Source organism: Trachymyrmex cornetzi, unplaced genomic scaffold (genome assembly GCF_001594075.2).
Source record: "Trachymyrmex cornetzi isolate Tcor2-1 unplaced genomic scaffold, Tcor1.1 scaffold16, whole genome shotgun sequence".
Classification (NCBI taxonomy): domain Eukaryota; kingdom Metazoa; phylum Arthropoda; class Insecta; order Hymenoptera; family Formicidae; genus Trachymyrmex; species Trachymyrmex cornetzi.
The window spans coordinates 1098382-1113347 of record NW_017296201.1 but is presented as its reverse complement, the minus strand read 5'-3'; the positions used below and the strand labels follow the sequence as shown (position 1 = coordinate 1113347).

The 14966-nt window shown below is 30.2% G+C and overlaps 2 protein-coding genes across 3 annotated transcripts; both read right to left on the bottom strand.

Moving 5' to 3' along the window:
* Nucleotides 1-2565: 2565 nt before the first annotated feature.
* Nucleotides 2566-5701, bottom strand: LOC108758634 (ubiquinone biosynthesis O-methyltransferase, mitochondrial). Of its 2 annotated transcripts, none has more exons than XM_018503671.1 (7): nucleotides 5549-5701; nucleotides 5385-5467; nucleotides 5201-5307; nucleotides 4603-4745; nucleotides 3554-4034; nucleotides 2921-3101; nucleotides 2566-2759 (listed from the first exon to the last, which is right to left on the bottom strand). In XM_018503671.1, exons 4-7 carry the CDS (start codon nucleotides 4656-4658, stop codon nucleotides 2614-2616), a joined length of 864 nt encoding a protein of 287 aa, XP_018359173.1. In that variant the 5' UTR covers nucleotides 4659-4745; nucleotides 5201-5307; nucleotides 5385-5467; nucleotides 5549-5701; the 3' UTR covers nucleotides 2566-2613. The 2 variants fall into 2 exon arrangements, with proteins under 2 accessions (XP_018359173.1, XP_018359174.1); XM_018503672.1 differs by having other exon boundaries at nucleotides 5562-5701.
* A 1056-nt stretch (nucleotides 5702-6757) lies between these two features.
* Cyp301a1 (Probable cytochrome P450 301a1, mitochondrial) lies at nucleotides 6758-13749 on the bottom strand. Its single transcript, XM_018503650.1, has 10 exons — nucleotides 13612-13749; nucleotides 11889-12371; nucleotides 10918-11034; nucleotides 10626-10702; nucleotides 9569-9770; nucleotides 8795-8957; nucleotides 7976-8145; nucleotides 7758-7836; nucleotides 7016-7219; nucleotides 6758-6903 (listed from the first exon to the last, which is right to left on the bottom strand). Exons 1-10 carry the CDS (start codon nucleotides 13632-13634, stop codon nucleotides 6796-6798), a joined length of 1626 nt encoding a protein of 541 aa, XP_018359152.1. The 5' UTR covers nucleotides 13635-13749; the 3' UTR covers nucleotides 6758-6795.
* Nucleotides 13750-14966: the final 1217 nt, after the last annotated feature.

Here is a 14966-nt window from a genome sequence, read left to right as displayed (position 1 = left end):
GTACACTATATTCTGAGTATGGCATACCATAAAAGGAGTTGATAACATTATTTATAATTATAATTAATAAACAAATTAATGTGTTATTTTTTGCATCTTATGACGAGAAAGTAGTACTTTTTGAAGAGTAACTAGGTAGTATGCTAGATTTTTCTGTTTTATTGCATGAAGTGCATAAAACGCGGAAGTAGATGATAATCAAGACCATTGTCTTGTCATCCATGAGTTAGGGTTTAAGCCACAAATTAATTTTGTTTCACAGCCATTTATAAAAAAAAGAAGAAAATTGATAGCATAGGAAAATTTGTATAGTAATCATTGCTTTCTCATGTGTAATAATAGTATTATCTTTATGTAAAAAAATGTTTTTTGATGATGTTTTTCTAATGACAATTAAAGTAAAACTTATAGCTATCCAACATACGTTGAACTTTACGGAACGGAGTGATAAATTTATTTCAACTATAAGTATCAACAGGAATAGTTTTAAAAATATATTCGGCTGCTATAGTAATGGGTAGCAAAGATACTAGAGTTTTGTTAATTGTTGTTATAAAAATCGATCCACTTGGTTTCAGAATTTCATGCATCCCTATGGAAAAAAATTATAAAATGTTTTATATTTTTTTCAGTATTTTATTTATATTTAATAATTTCCTTGGCAAAAATTTTTCTAGAATTCTTCATATAATTTTCACAGAATTTTATAAAATTCTTATATAATTTCAGAAAATTTTTTAGAAAAAAGATGAAATGATGGATTTTCTAAAAAGTTTTACATTTTTGGAATACTTCAGAAATACTGAGAAAATCTATATCTTTTCTAGAATTCTTTATACAGGATGTCCAGCAACGCCTCCTGTAAACTGATGGAGTGGGCTAGACTGAGTCAAAAAGTTTTTTATAAAAAATCAAGTTTTGAAAAATATAAAATAATTGTTTATATATAATTATATATATAAAATTATACATAATTACTAATTTTATATATAATGATAATAAGCAATTCTTTTATATTTCTCCAAACTTGATTTTTTCTAAAACAAACAATGTGAAAATTATCCTTGTCATGATTTTTTTGTTTTTCCATTATTATCAAAGATACCAGAAGGTTGCGGGTTATCGCCATATCTTTATTCATTACTAATGCTCGGCTGGCATTAGCAATGACATAGCGATAACCTGCAAACTTGGTCATATCTTTGAAGAAAATATCCATGAAAGTCTCAAAAGCATTATTATTATTATTTTTATTATGCTACACAGTAATTTAAAAAAAAAGGATGTATGGACATGTGTGGACATATTTCATATATAATTACATGTTTACGAATGTTTATGCATGTTTCTGTATGTTTATATATATATTGACATATATTCGTGGATGAAAAATTTTTTACCGTGTTAGAAAAACAGAAAAGTGTTTATTTCCAGCTTTAGTATAGCTATTTTAACACATGTGCAATGTGACTGTATCTATAATATAAAGTAGAAATCATATGATGTAACATAAGAAATATTATCTTATATAAAATGTAGAATATACTTCATACATTTTACTCTTTGATTATCTTACATCGACACTTCCCTAGTAAAAATGTTTTAATGGTTAAAATTTGTAAGTAATTATGTGAAATTATGAGAAATTTTTCAGATTTTACACATATTCGCATGTAAAATACAGATGACTCTACACAATGAGTAACACAAATTTAGAAGACATTTAAATAAATTTAAATAATTTTGAAATTTTATAATTTTGAATTGAATACTAACGATATATAAAAAGCAAACCGTACACTACATTTTACGGTACATATTGGATTAAATAAAATGAAGATAAACGGAAACAAAGAAAGAAAGAAAGAATAACATATTTGAATTCATTTCTACAAAATATAATAAATCAATGATTTATAATTTTCCAATATTTGTTTTTACACACACAAAATGAATATATTTTTAATGAAATTTAAAGTGGATTACGTATAAATACTTACCTTAAGGTAGATATACTAACTTGTGATTATAACAAGGACACAGTACGTCAGACGTGTACTGTGTTTTTTATCTCACATATTTCTAAAATTAGCACTGTAAACCACGTGACTATTAGGATTGGCTGCGTTTAGCAGAGAAAACTAATCAGTTTCTAGCGTTTAGTGATTCTTTCACATGATTGGTTCTTGCCTTCAGTTTTTCGCTGGATCTAAGTGCAGTAACCAATTATATTAAAGAATTACTAAGCACTAACTGATTAGTTTCTTTTGCTAAACGCAGCTATTGATAAGTATTTTCTAGAGCGCGAAATATGAAGATTGGACTGTGAAAAAGTTATGTAAAAAATATAAAAATATTAATATGTATCAATCCTTTCTCTGTCAAAAGTTTGATAAAGACTGCAGGTAGACGCTCAGCATAAAAATTTAAACAGAAACAAAATCAATACAATATTTAATTTTTAAACAGTTGTTGACAAGATAAGTGCCGAGCATCCTAAAGGCATGTTTGATACTTATGCGGAAATTTGACAATCTGAAAATTTCTTAAATCTAAAATTGGTTGTATCAAACCTTCAGTTTTATTTAAATACGTTATCTCACAAAACATTTCTTATATTAAATTTATTTTAAATATGCTAGTTTCTTTTTGCTTGATTGCATGAAGGCCATAAAAAGTTGCTGTACATGATGACCAAGACCACTGTTTTAACAATGGGTTAATTTTTAATCCATGAATTAATCTCGTTCTGCATCCATCTTTCAAAAAAAGTTTAAACAATTATGACACAATGTAAAAACGCTTACATGGCAATTATTTACAAAATTGGTTTAATCATACAGATATCTTTATAAAATTAAATGTCTTTTTGATAATGTTTTGATCGTTTTCATTAGATAATAGCGGAGATAAAACTTACAACCATCCAATATATGTTGAACCTCGTGTGGTGTGATAAATTTATTCCATTCATGAGTACCAAGAGGTACTTTTTTGAAAATGTATTCTGCTGCTACAATAACAAGCAACCAAGATGCTACAGTTCTATTTTCTGTTGTTATAAAAATTGATCCTCCAGGTTTCAAAATTTCCACACATTTCTATAAAGAATATTCATAAAATATATTTAATTTTATGTCTATATTTAATAATTTTTATAACCTTTATCGTAATGTACAGGGTGCTTCAGAAATGGGTGGACAAACTTTAGTATTACATTCTACTGTCCTTAAGGATAAAAAAAAGTCATATAAAGATCTGGAAGTTCTTCCTTTTTGAGATATTTTAACTATGCAACGTTTAGATAGAAACTAATTTTTGTTTCTATCTACGATAGTCGATAAGCTGCCTTCAATGACAGTATCACTTGCTCTATCACCATATTTACTTCATGTGATATCTGTTCATGTAAACTTTTGAAATAAACAGAGTGTTTATATCTTAAAAAAGGGAAAGTTTTTGGATCTATATTTATATCGCCTTTTTTCATCCTTAGGGACAGTAGAATATGATATCAAAGTTTAACCATTTATTTTTAGGACATGCTGTATACCTTTAAAAATAGTTGCGCATTTGCTACATGCTCCAAGACCTCAGACGCCACAACAGCATCGTACGATTCCCTCTCCTTTTGAGAGAAATCTTCTACAGTTGTTTGAATATAGTTCACTCTCTCTGATATATTAGGATCCAATTTTGCATGCTCTTTTGCAATATTTATTAAATCTGCCGATGCATCTATTCCGGTTACTTTTGCTCCTATTCTAGCTAAACGTTCAGTCAATATACCTCCGCCACAACCAACATCCACAATCTTGACTCCTTCCAATGGAAGAACTGCATTCTGCATTTGGACTCCGGCATTTGCTAATCCATCCCTCACAAACTTTATTCTGAACGGAGCATATAAATGAAGGTCAATCATCTGGCTGTTCTCACTCCACCAGTCATTTTTTAAGTCAGAGTGGTGTTCAACATCCTTAGGATCCACTGTCGACATTGGTTTGACGATTTTATAGATACATTCCGATAATCTGCAATAAGTAATCAATCCTTATTTTCTTATATACAGATACTTTTATATACTTATATAACCTGAGCTAAATAAGACATTGATATTCCTTTAATGGAAAATTCTTGTGACGTACCATTAAAAAAAATTTTTTATATTTTAAATTTAAAAAGATTTTTAACAATATATTTTGAACTTTTTCAGATTTTACGTTTTCTTCAGAAATTATAAATTGAAAAATTTTATTATATTTCATAATTAACATATATTTCATAATTACATATATAAGGAATTCTAAGAAAGATATAAACTTTCTCAGCATTTCAGAAGTGTTCCAATTTATAAAAGTCTGAACAATTTTTATGAAATTACAAAATTAAATAGAAATTGTAAAAAATTCTTAAATTTATACAGAAATCCTAAAAAATATTACATAAAAATTTTTAAGAAAAACTTTTACGAGTCCATCTATATAAGATAAAAAATATAGCAAAGTAAAACAAAATAAATTTACTAAAAAAAAAAGAAACAATTTGGGATTCATATTACATTATTAGATATATTATAAAATACATAATTAGATATCACACCTGTTTCGTAAAATACTTCTTGACGATCCAAAACATTTAAGAACATTCCAAGTCATTATGTTTGATCGCAATTGTATTTATAGCCTAACAGCAAATTACATCAAGAACTGTCCAACAAATAATAAGAATACAGCGAGATATATCTGAAAAATACCATTTCTTTTCTTTAATTTTGCTAATAAATTGAAATATTGGGTGACACATAAAAAGATAGAGAAATGAAATAAAGTTATCTCAACAAAAGAATAAAACGTAATCTGGTATTTTATACGAGCATTAAACTCCATCATCTACTTATCATGATTTTATTAACTTAATTAAAAATAATTTTACTCAGGATTTAATACATTTAAAAAACATTAGAAATTACGCAAGATATTATAATATATTAGATATAAAAGATATATGCTGTTTCTCTCAACGGCTCGGAGTGTAAACTATCGAAAATTTCAGGATGGTGCTGGAGGGTTAAATACCGAAATCAGCTTGATAGTCAAAGTATTAAGCTTAATTATGTTTTACTGACATTCTAACTTCTAACATAATCTAACACTGCGATCGGTCATAACACAACAGAATAGCGGCAGAGGAGTGATACCTGCGTTAAATTATGCAGCAAATAAAAAGTTAAGTCTGTCATCAATCTGCCATGTTTTATAAACTTCATTTTTTGCCCACAACGTTATATATTCTGTCACATCAGATCTGTAATTTTTTTGCTAGATAAAATTTGTAGTAAATATTTGATAAAAATCTGAAATTGTCTACTTTAACCTCATCACCTCAGAAATCGATGAAATTAAGTTCATTCGGCGCGTTTTTATCCAAAACGAACGAATCTGGCTAAGAAAAGCTTCGCTCCGCCCTGCGAACCGAGATATTAATTGAAGACTATTAATTATTGATAATTATTATTGAGAATTATTGATAATTGAGGTTAGGAAACCTGTCATAACCACCAGAAATACTGCGATGCCAGTGGACGCAAGCACTATAGAGTTCTTTTGGTTTCCCCTTGATTGGTTTCCCAACTCAAATTTATAGCGTATTCGATCACTGACTCGACCCGACTCTGAGTCAACAGTCTGTTCTTTTTACAGCTGCATTTCTTACACAATTTAGCTCTTCTTTTGCAGCTAAACAGAACAGACTATCGACACGGAGACGGGTCGAATCAGAAAATCGAATACGCTATTTGAGTCACAGTACCATGTAAAAATAACGCACTATAGAGTTCCTCTTAAGCCTTGTGTCCACCGATGGGGGTGATCCCGATTAACCACGTCTCGATTGGACACCACCAATCACAGCGACCGGTGCTTAGAAGCTTTGTAGTCTCAAGCGCTGTGAGTGGCTCGTGTCCAATTGAGCCGTGTCCGACTGGGTGCCACCCCTTTGCTCTTGCCATGTGTGAAAAGCATAAAAAGTTGTAAATTTATGTGGAATCGTTCATGGGTTTACAACTTTCCACGGGAGAGAGGGAAGAAGGAGGGAAAAGAAAGGATACACACTTTTTGTGTAATGCTAAAGCCTATTCTACAATTACGTAAGCGTAGTTGTAAGTGACTGTAGTTGTAAGAATTGACCAATCACAGTTGAATATTCTTCTTGTATTCGACAGCGATTGATCAATTCTTACAACTACAACTATTTACAACTACACTTACGCAATTGTAGAATGGGCTTAATGGCTCTAATAACTGTCCTAAGTGCCTCTAAAATCTATTCTACAGTGTGCTTTTTGTTTTCTGTTTCTTGTTTTTCGCTATTTTTTAAATCTTATCTTTTTGCTTCTTATCCGGTTTTTTGTTTTACGTCACCGGAGATAAAAGTTAACGAATTTCGAAAGAAACAAGAAATACGTAGCAAGAAATACAATTGTCGATAAAACGATAAAAAGGTTGCAAAGGGGAAAAAAGCAAGAAACAGCAAATAAAGAGACACATTGTAGAATAGGGTTTAAAATTTGACAGTGGTTTATGTTTTTTATCTTTTTTTTATATACACGATACTAGACTATAAATTATAAACGTTTTATTCTAATGTTCTATAATCTGACATTAATATATGACTACTACAATATATATATAGCAATTAATTTTTTTTTTTTATTACTACTTGTAAATTTTGAGATACTTTTTTTCGTTTTGTTTGCTTTGAATTTATTTTGCAATATTGTACTTGTTAGAGATACTATCTTTTTATAAATTTAAATTTAAGTTCTCCATCAGGCGCGTACATAAAGGTGACTTTGTATTTTAATGGCTGGTGATGATACTCCAGTTTATACGATCTCAGGAGCTGAAAATAATATCGTTACAACAGTATATTCGCTTTTTAAAAAAATTTGTTAGCACAAATTTTTATAAACTTAACTAAAGTGATACATATAATAAAACACTGTATACTATACCTTCGCGAGGAGCACTTGCATCTCGAGATCCGCGAATCGTCTTCCCAAGCACATTCGTGCTCCGTAACCGTACGGTAACGACGCAAATGGATGCAGATTTTCGTTATCGGACTCTTTGAGCCACCTTGAAGGCTTAAACGTCTTCGCGTCCGCAACATATTCCTCCATATTACCGGTGACAAGGGTTGGAAATACAACTTGAATCTAAAATAATTTTATTTTAGATTAACTCGCCTAATATCTACTCGACGTCTGCTATGAATCAGCCATGAATGAAATTATTTACAACATTAATATCGTAATTTTACTAAATATTATATACACGAAAGAACGGTTTTGCTGGCGTATTTAAAAATATATTATAGATACAGATCTAAATGATTTTATTGGATTACCAAAATAATCATGTAAGACCCTCATACACGTAATGAGCAACATTATAAACAATTTTGACATTCTAGCAATATCCTAAATAATTATTGAAATAGTTCAATAAAATTATTTCAGATTTATATCTAGCTGAATTTTTAAGTACGTCAGTAAAATTATTTTATCTGTGTATAGATATAATGGAATTTTACTTGTAGGACTACAAAATTGTTTTAAGAAAAGCACCTTATTTTGATATAGATATACAGATAATGTTTGTAAATAATTGTACATTAAGCATGATAAATTATATAAACATCATAAAAGATATGGTAGGGAAATATAAAAATTAAAAATAAGATGTGCTATATACTCCTTTAGGAATTTTATAGCCGCAAATGATGGTGTCGTTTTGCAATGTTCTTCCGTTTCCGATAACAGTGGAGTATACTCTGAAATGCAGCGCATATGAGATCCATTAATTTACGAAAGTAATCAGGTCATCATTAACACAAGTAAAAAATTAAATTAATTGTTTAGTAAGTTAATTTTATTATCAGAGTTTATTAATGCTATGATGATTAATATTACCTAAATACTTCGCGGATGAAAGCTTTCATATAGATTGCTTGATCCAAATGGCTCGTTGTGAGAGAAACGGATGGATCTGGCAGTATTTGCAATAGTTCTTGATGTATCTTCTCCTGTTCTTCTGGTCTAGTTGCTAATTGATATAATATCGAACACACTGCCATCGATATCTATAATATATAATATACACGGAGATATAATTTTTCTGAAAAAAATGCTTTGTTTTCTTGGACTTTTTCTTCACCCTGTGTATGTTTTAAAAGGGTAATCGAAATATTTCAGTCCAGGGATGCAAAATGGCAATTAATGCGGCCCTGTATTGGACTATCAAAATAATTATATCAGACGTTCAAGGAAGTTGTCAGAATGCTCAAGCTTTTTGCTGCATTTATAGATATGTTTCAGCGTTCTACATAATTATTCTAATAATCCAAAGTAATTATTTTTGGATCCGTATGATCTGACCTAATTTTTATATATTTCAACAAAAATATTCTTTTTGTGTACTTTTAATTTATATATAATATTGTTACACATTTAATTAATGCTTAAGTAGGCGCGTGGAGTTAGAGCCATTTCCTCTTCCTTTTAATCCCTTAGATGAACTACTTCCAACCCGCCGAAAGGAGTCATAGTAAGTACTATGAATAAAAGACGGATCGAACGATCCAAAATTAGCTTCCTCAGGGGAGAGAAGCTCCAGAGTCACTTCAATCGCTGTGTAATTTTGTAAATGTCCCTACTTAAGGATTAATAGTAATTAATTGTAAATTTTTTAAATAAAAGTAATACGATTAGTAGTTATATTCTAGGACTTGCCGTGTCAATGCCAACCAATATCAGATCGAGAGCAAAAATATAAGCTATCTTAGGATCTGTTTCTTTGGCCAGAATTTGTTCTACCAGCGACAAATCGCTCTCGTCCACGGTATTCTTATTTTTAAGCCTGACTATCGCAGCGTCAATGTACTTCATGCATATCCTAAAATGAAACATACATACATTATCACACATTATCTACTAATATTACTAATTGTTGAGTTGCAGAAATAAATCATTACCAAATTATCTGTAAAGTAAATTAAATTGAAAAAAATTTATGTAACATTGAGCGTTTACTTAACTATGACTCAATTTACGCCGAAGTTACAACATCGATATTATGAAACTGGCCAATCATAGCTATTCCTCTGAAGAATGGAATGACTGTGATTGGCTAGTTTCATAACATCGATGTTATAACTTTAAATCGAGCTGGATAAATGTAGTCTATTATTTAATAGGTAATTTAAAATGGATCTCCTTCCGTGTTCCACTTATTTTCTACTCCTCAATTTTTTACTTCGTATAAGTGATGTAACAAAATACCGAAAGAAACAAAAAAGAATTTGCTTTCATTTATCTAAATCTCAAATAAATAATTTATTTATTTTCTAGTTTTCTTTGTTTCTCAAAATTGCCTCAAAGTCATAATTTATTTTTCCAGTATAAGTTTCTGTCAATCGTTTTTTTTTTTTAATTTATTCCCTATCTATACATGCATATATTTTTACTGGATTTTTTATCTTATCTATTTAGTTTCTCTAAACTTACTCGATGAAATAATTCATATTGCGTACGTAGCGACTCCAGAGAGGCGTTGGGATGTATCTCCAATACGGAGCTTTAAGCTCGAGCGAAGCAACATTCCTCAGCGCGAATTTGGCAGCATCGATAATCTTTTGCGGTTCAGAATTCGACGACAAAGCGTCGCCCAAGCAGCCGAGTCTGACATCGAGTGCCACACGTCCAATACCTGCTCGATTGAATCAAATGTATAATTCATAGTACATAGTATACATATTATCGTCATTGAACGTTCCAATAGTCACAATAATGAAAACGAGAACGCTAGGGGTTTTCTTTCCGGAAAGAATTTCAACACTAATAGTAGTTTCTCTTCCTTTCTACCTTTCTCTCTGTGAAATAAATTGTGTTATATGTAATAGGCTATAACATATGTTATAGGCTTGTTAAATGTTGTAACTAAATATCTACCGTGTTATGATACATAAAACAAATAAAAACTAATAAAAATCAAATTATATTTTGCCATACGTATAATTTAAAAAATTCTATAGATAGATATAACGTGAAAAAGAAAAAAAGTAGCTTTAATGTTCCGTTTACATTAATTTTTAAGTAGTCTTCTTTTCCAATTATTTCAAATAATTCCAAAAGTAATTAGAATAATATTAATTAATATTATGGCTGAGTTCCGTTTCACACATGATGCGCATGATGCATCGTTTATCCTTGTTATTTACCGAATGTTAAACAAGAATAAAAGATGCATTATGCACATCGTGCGTGAAACAGAATGCACCCTATGATTTATACATATAGTTTTTACTTTTATAAAACTTTAAATGTTTTTGAATATAAAACAACTGTAGCTATAAGAAAATAAAAATAAAAAGATTAATATTTCATAGACATAAATAGTCAATATTAAAAAAATGTGTAAGTTATATAAAATATCTTAATTACAATTTATGAAGTAGCCATTATCAGCGTAAAAAGAGAAGAAGTTTTGTGTAATGCGCAATCAACGTGTTAATACTTTACATAAAATAAGCGAATAATATAATTTACATAAGATAGAACTAACATTCCAAAGCCCATTTATGTATCTCGTTATCGAAATCGCCCGGCAACTCATCGTCGTCTCCTTTAATCTTCTCGATTGATATATATATACATATATATATATATATATATATATATATATATGTGTGTGTGTATTAAGGCTCGTATTCACAACGCTTTTATCGATAAAAGTGCGCTTTTATCTCTAAAATTCTATAATCTGCGTAACGTAAAGTATAGTATATTAGCACGTTAACATTGTAAGCGCGTTCTGAATACGGGCCTAAATTTATTCCTTACTCTTTTTTTTTTACCTATTTATAAAATCTTCCGTAACTACTTCGATTGGTGTTATGTATTTTCGTATAGCTTTCGGCTGGAGAACAGGTTTCTGGACGCGCGTACGAAATTCCTTCCAAGATTCACCATGTCTAATAAAAGAAATCAAGTTAATGTGTGATAAGTTCTCATATAAACGAACGAAACGAATTAAGGACCATTCTTTTCGATCGTGCGGATCTTTTCATTGAAATACTACTGACATATTTAAAAAATCAAAGTCATGAAACTCGAAAATTCCATCACTACTCTATATATAGGTATTATACAATTTTCTATATAATTTAAGAGTAAATTATACAAGATATTTCATAACATGGCATTACTTTGGAAATGAATTCAGGACACAAGAAAAAAATAACTAAAGAGTTTGTATCGACACTTGTTCTAGTTGATCTTGTTTCCGAGTTACAAACATTTCCGAAACACGGAAGTTAATGTAAGCCCGTCATGAAACTTTTAATCAAATTGAAATAATAGTGCGTAAAAATTTTTTGCGAGGAAAGAAATAACATCTTCGACGTTGACGTAACGAATATGACTTTTGATATGACAGTATAAAATAAAGAATAATATAAAAAACTAAAATAGTTTTAGTTTATCATATAATATTATTGTTCGTTAATTTGACTATTTTTATTATTATATTCTGCTATTAATAATACGAATATAATTTGTTAATTATTTAATTTTTTAAGAAGAATTATTGATAATTGAATTAGTTATTTTTATTGCTACAATTTCTAAAAATTTTATTTTAAGAAGAATTATTGATAATTGAATTAGTTATTTTTATTGCTACAATTTCTAAAAATATCATTATTATGATTTTTACTAAAAAAATTGTATCTTAAAAAAGAGAATCTTCCATTTTTGTTTTATATTTATCCCGCATATTTTAATAAATTAAGTCGAAACTATTCATCGACAATTATCGTTGACCTACACTCCTACGACTCCTGGTAGTTCGCCAAAAAAGTCCTTGCGTACAACACTCTTATAGTACACCAGGCAAGGCATGGACGGTCTGAAAGGCGTAGGACCCTCTTGCCGGTACACCTTTTCGATCTCGTCGGCGTCGTAGACAAAAAGCAGATCGGGGCGGCCTATCAGACCACTTAGCCGCACTATTTTGCCATACTCTTCGTAGAACATCTGCGAGATCTTTCCGACATCCGAGATTTGATACTGGCCGATCAGCGGCAATAGTCGCCAGGCATTGCCTAAGATTGGGATCGGTTGCGGACCCGGTATTTCGTCGTACGGTCTAACAGACAAGGACGCGAGTTCCGAGGATGACGAAGCATGAGGACATGCGGATGTGATCGTATCGCTGCAGAAAGTCCGAAGAACGATCCTCTGAAGGAAAGGCTCGCAGGATTGCGATAAGCGATGTCGCGTCTCGCAATTTCGTAGTAGCGATTTCATTCTGTAATCCCATTACCACCTTTCTTTAATCCTCCAAAGTATGTATCAATATTTCTAACATTAAAGTAAAATTGCGAAGCGTAATATCAGTGAAAAAACGTAAATTATAACGTAAATTATAAAAAATACTTAATTGTTATTGTGAATAATTATATTATTATTTCATTAGTTAATTGTTTGTTTTATTTTACACTACGTTTTTGTACGTAAATGAGCTGCAGCTGTTGCCATCATTATACCATCATTGCGCGTTACAATGCCGCAATCTTTCCCAAATGTCTAAATCTTTTTGTCCACACGTTACTTACTTTCACTGACCAGGATAGTGATCATGCAACTTTTTCCCTGAGGCGAAAACGTGAAAAGAGAACATTTTTTTATATGTGTGATACGTACATAAAAATGTCACTTCTCACATTTCCATTTTAGGGAAACAGTTACATGATCCCTACCAGATCGGAGTATAACAATTTAACTACAACTCTCATTTTCTCTTTCTTAGAAAATCACTTTGCTACAAGAAAGAGTAAGAAATCGAGAAGAAATTTGTTACTATAAAAGGGATATATTGATATCTAAATATCACATAAATATTTTGAATAAGATACATACTCGTGTATTTTTACTCTTTAAAGCATAAGTATGTTTATCCGAAAATAATATCCGCTAAAAAGAATCAATACAATTATTATAGAAGTATAATATGCACGTGACGGATGACCCAAAAAATTGCAATGGGAAAGCGTAAATATTCGGAGCATCAGCTGCAGTAGGTGACTTAGAAATTTTACTCGAAAACAATTCATTTGTAAAGATTTAATTAAAATTTAAATTATCACACATTAAAGAAAATTAAGAATATACATCAAATGTACATAGACGAGATTAAATTAAACAAGCGCAAAAGATACGCGCAAAAAAGATTTTCCTTAGGTCGCTCAGAGAATAATCTCATTTACTTATTATCACTTCATAATAATTTAAAAGACGATTTGTCAATTATGCTAAGATATTAAATTTCTAACATATTGTAATATAAAGTACAATTAATTTAAGAAAATTGTGGAAAGCTGTTCGAACTCTTTCAGTAAGCACTCACTTTCACGCATTGAAATCGCTTCGTCCGAAAAGGAAACGGTCTTTTTTCACTATCAACGAATTTCGTAGAACATCCGCGATTACATTCCAATAATATTGCCGCAATTGATTGTAATTAATACCCGTATTTTTCATGAACGTACCTTGTTATATTTAAAAACAACATTGTTCAAATCTGTTCTTTACAGAGCGACTCTAAAATTTTCGGTGACCCACTCATACACGCGCGTACAATATCGTGACGAAGACGAAGAATGGAAGACTTGGTAACGTTATACCTTACAGATGCACCGTTACTGAAAACGATGAGCACCGTGAGCGAAGAAGGTTGCGGGAAGCAATCTGTGAATGGCCCCCACTAAAGAATACTCCCCCTCTAGAGGAGAGAGCATAAAATGACCCGAATTTTAAATGAATTTAAGCTAACTCACAATCTGTTTCAGCTAACTCACAATCTATCTTCAATTGGGCCTAACTGGATTATCATACTAATTTTCTTTCAACATTCCTTTTCCAATCAAAAGGAAAATATTAATAGAAAAAATTTTTAGCTTCGCAACAAAAAAAAAATTAATAAAAAATATCAATGTATGCTCATTTGATCGCATTTTTAAAAACGTACCAATAGATGGCCCACTCTGTAAAAACGTACCAATAGATGGCCCACCCTGTATCTTATTATTTGAAACATCTTTGTCAAGTAATTAACGCATGTGATACAATATTATATCAATTATACCTTAATTGATCTTGAAAAAAACAGTTACAATAAAAAATATATAATTTATAAAATTAATATAATAAAAATAGGGCTACGAGCCAAGCAAGGTCTTCATGCTAAGTTATTGTAAAAACAAATAGTTATTATTATAACATACGTTTCGACTCCAATTGGGTCATTATCAATGTTAATCTTAATAACAATATAAAAATTACATATTCATTTGAAAAACAATTTTAAACAAGATGTTCAACACAACTTAAAAAGAATGTAAAAGTTTCTCATCGATTGTGTAAGTGTCCCTATAATCATTTTAGACGGTTGTGAGAATTGCTCAATATCAAAACGTGAAAACGCAGAAATAGCCTTATTCGGTGTATGAACATGACAATGTAAATGAATAACAAACGCTTGATGGTCGTCAACAGTTCTTGTAACATGACCATTAAAAAGCACAGTCTTAAAAGTTTGGAATTACAATAAATGATAAACCAGTACAATAAATCAGTGTTAAATCTAAAATCGTAATTACAAACGACCTAATGAATAATAATTTAACAAACATAAAAATAAATGTATATCACGAAATACAGTAATTTATAAAATTATAAAACACATATCTTCGAAATTATGAAGAACCAGTTATAGAAATGACGTTTATAAACTTGTAAGTCTAATAATATAATCATGATAAAATCATTTATTTATCATTTATTGTAATTCCAAATTTATGAGACTGCGTTTTTTAATGATCATGTTACAAGAGCGACGTTGACG

What these genes read in the sequence shown, in the direction of transcription:
- LOC108758634 (XM_018503671.1), bottom strand. Translation starts at nt 4,658, where the DNA reads ATGACTTGGAATGTTCTTAAATGTTTTGGATCGTCAAGAAGTATTTTA. An exon ending in AGAAGTATTTTACGAAACAG is followed by an intron (nt 4,035 to 4,602) that starts GTGTGATATCTA and finishes TACTTATTGCAG; the next exon opens with ATTATCGGAATGTATCTATA. An exon ending in ATGCGCAACTATTTTTAAAG is followed by an intron (nt 3,102 to 3,553) that starts GTATACAGCATG and finishes TATTCTTTATAG; the next exon opens with AAATGTGTGGAAATTTTGAA.
- Cyp301a1 (XM_018503650.1), bottom strand. Translation starts at nt 13,634, where the DNA reads ATGTTGTTTTTAAATATAACAAG. An exon ending in ACATAAATGGGCTTTGGAAT is followed by an intron (nt 9,771 to 10,625) that starts GTTAGTTCTATC and finishes TCAATCGAGCAG; the next exon opens with GTATTGGACGTGTGGCACTC. An exon ending in GCTATAAAATTCCTAAAGGA is followed by an intron (nt 7,220 to 7,757) that starts GTATATAGCACA and finishes AAATTATTTTAG; the next exon opens with ATTCAAGTTGTATTTCCAAC.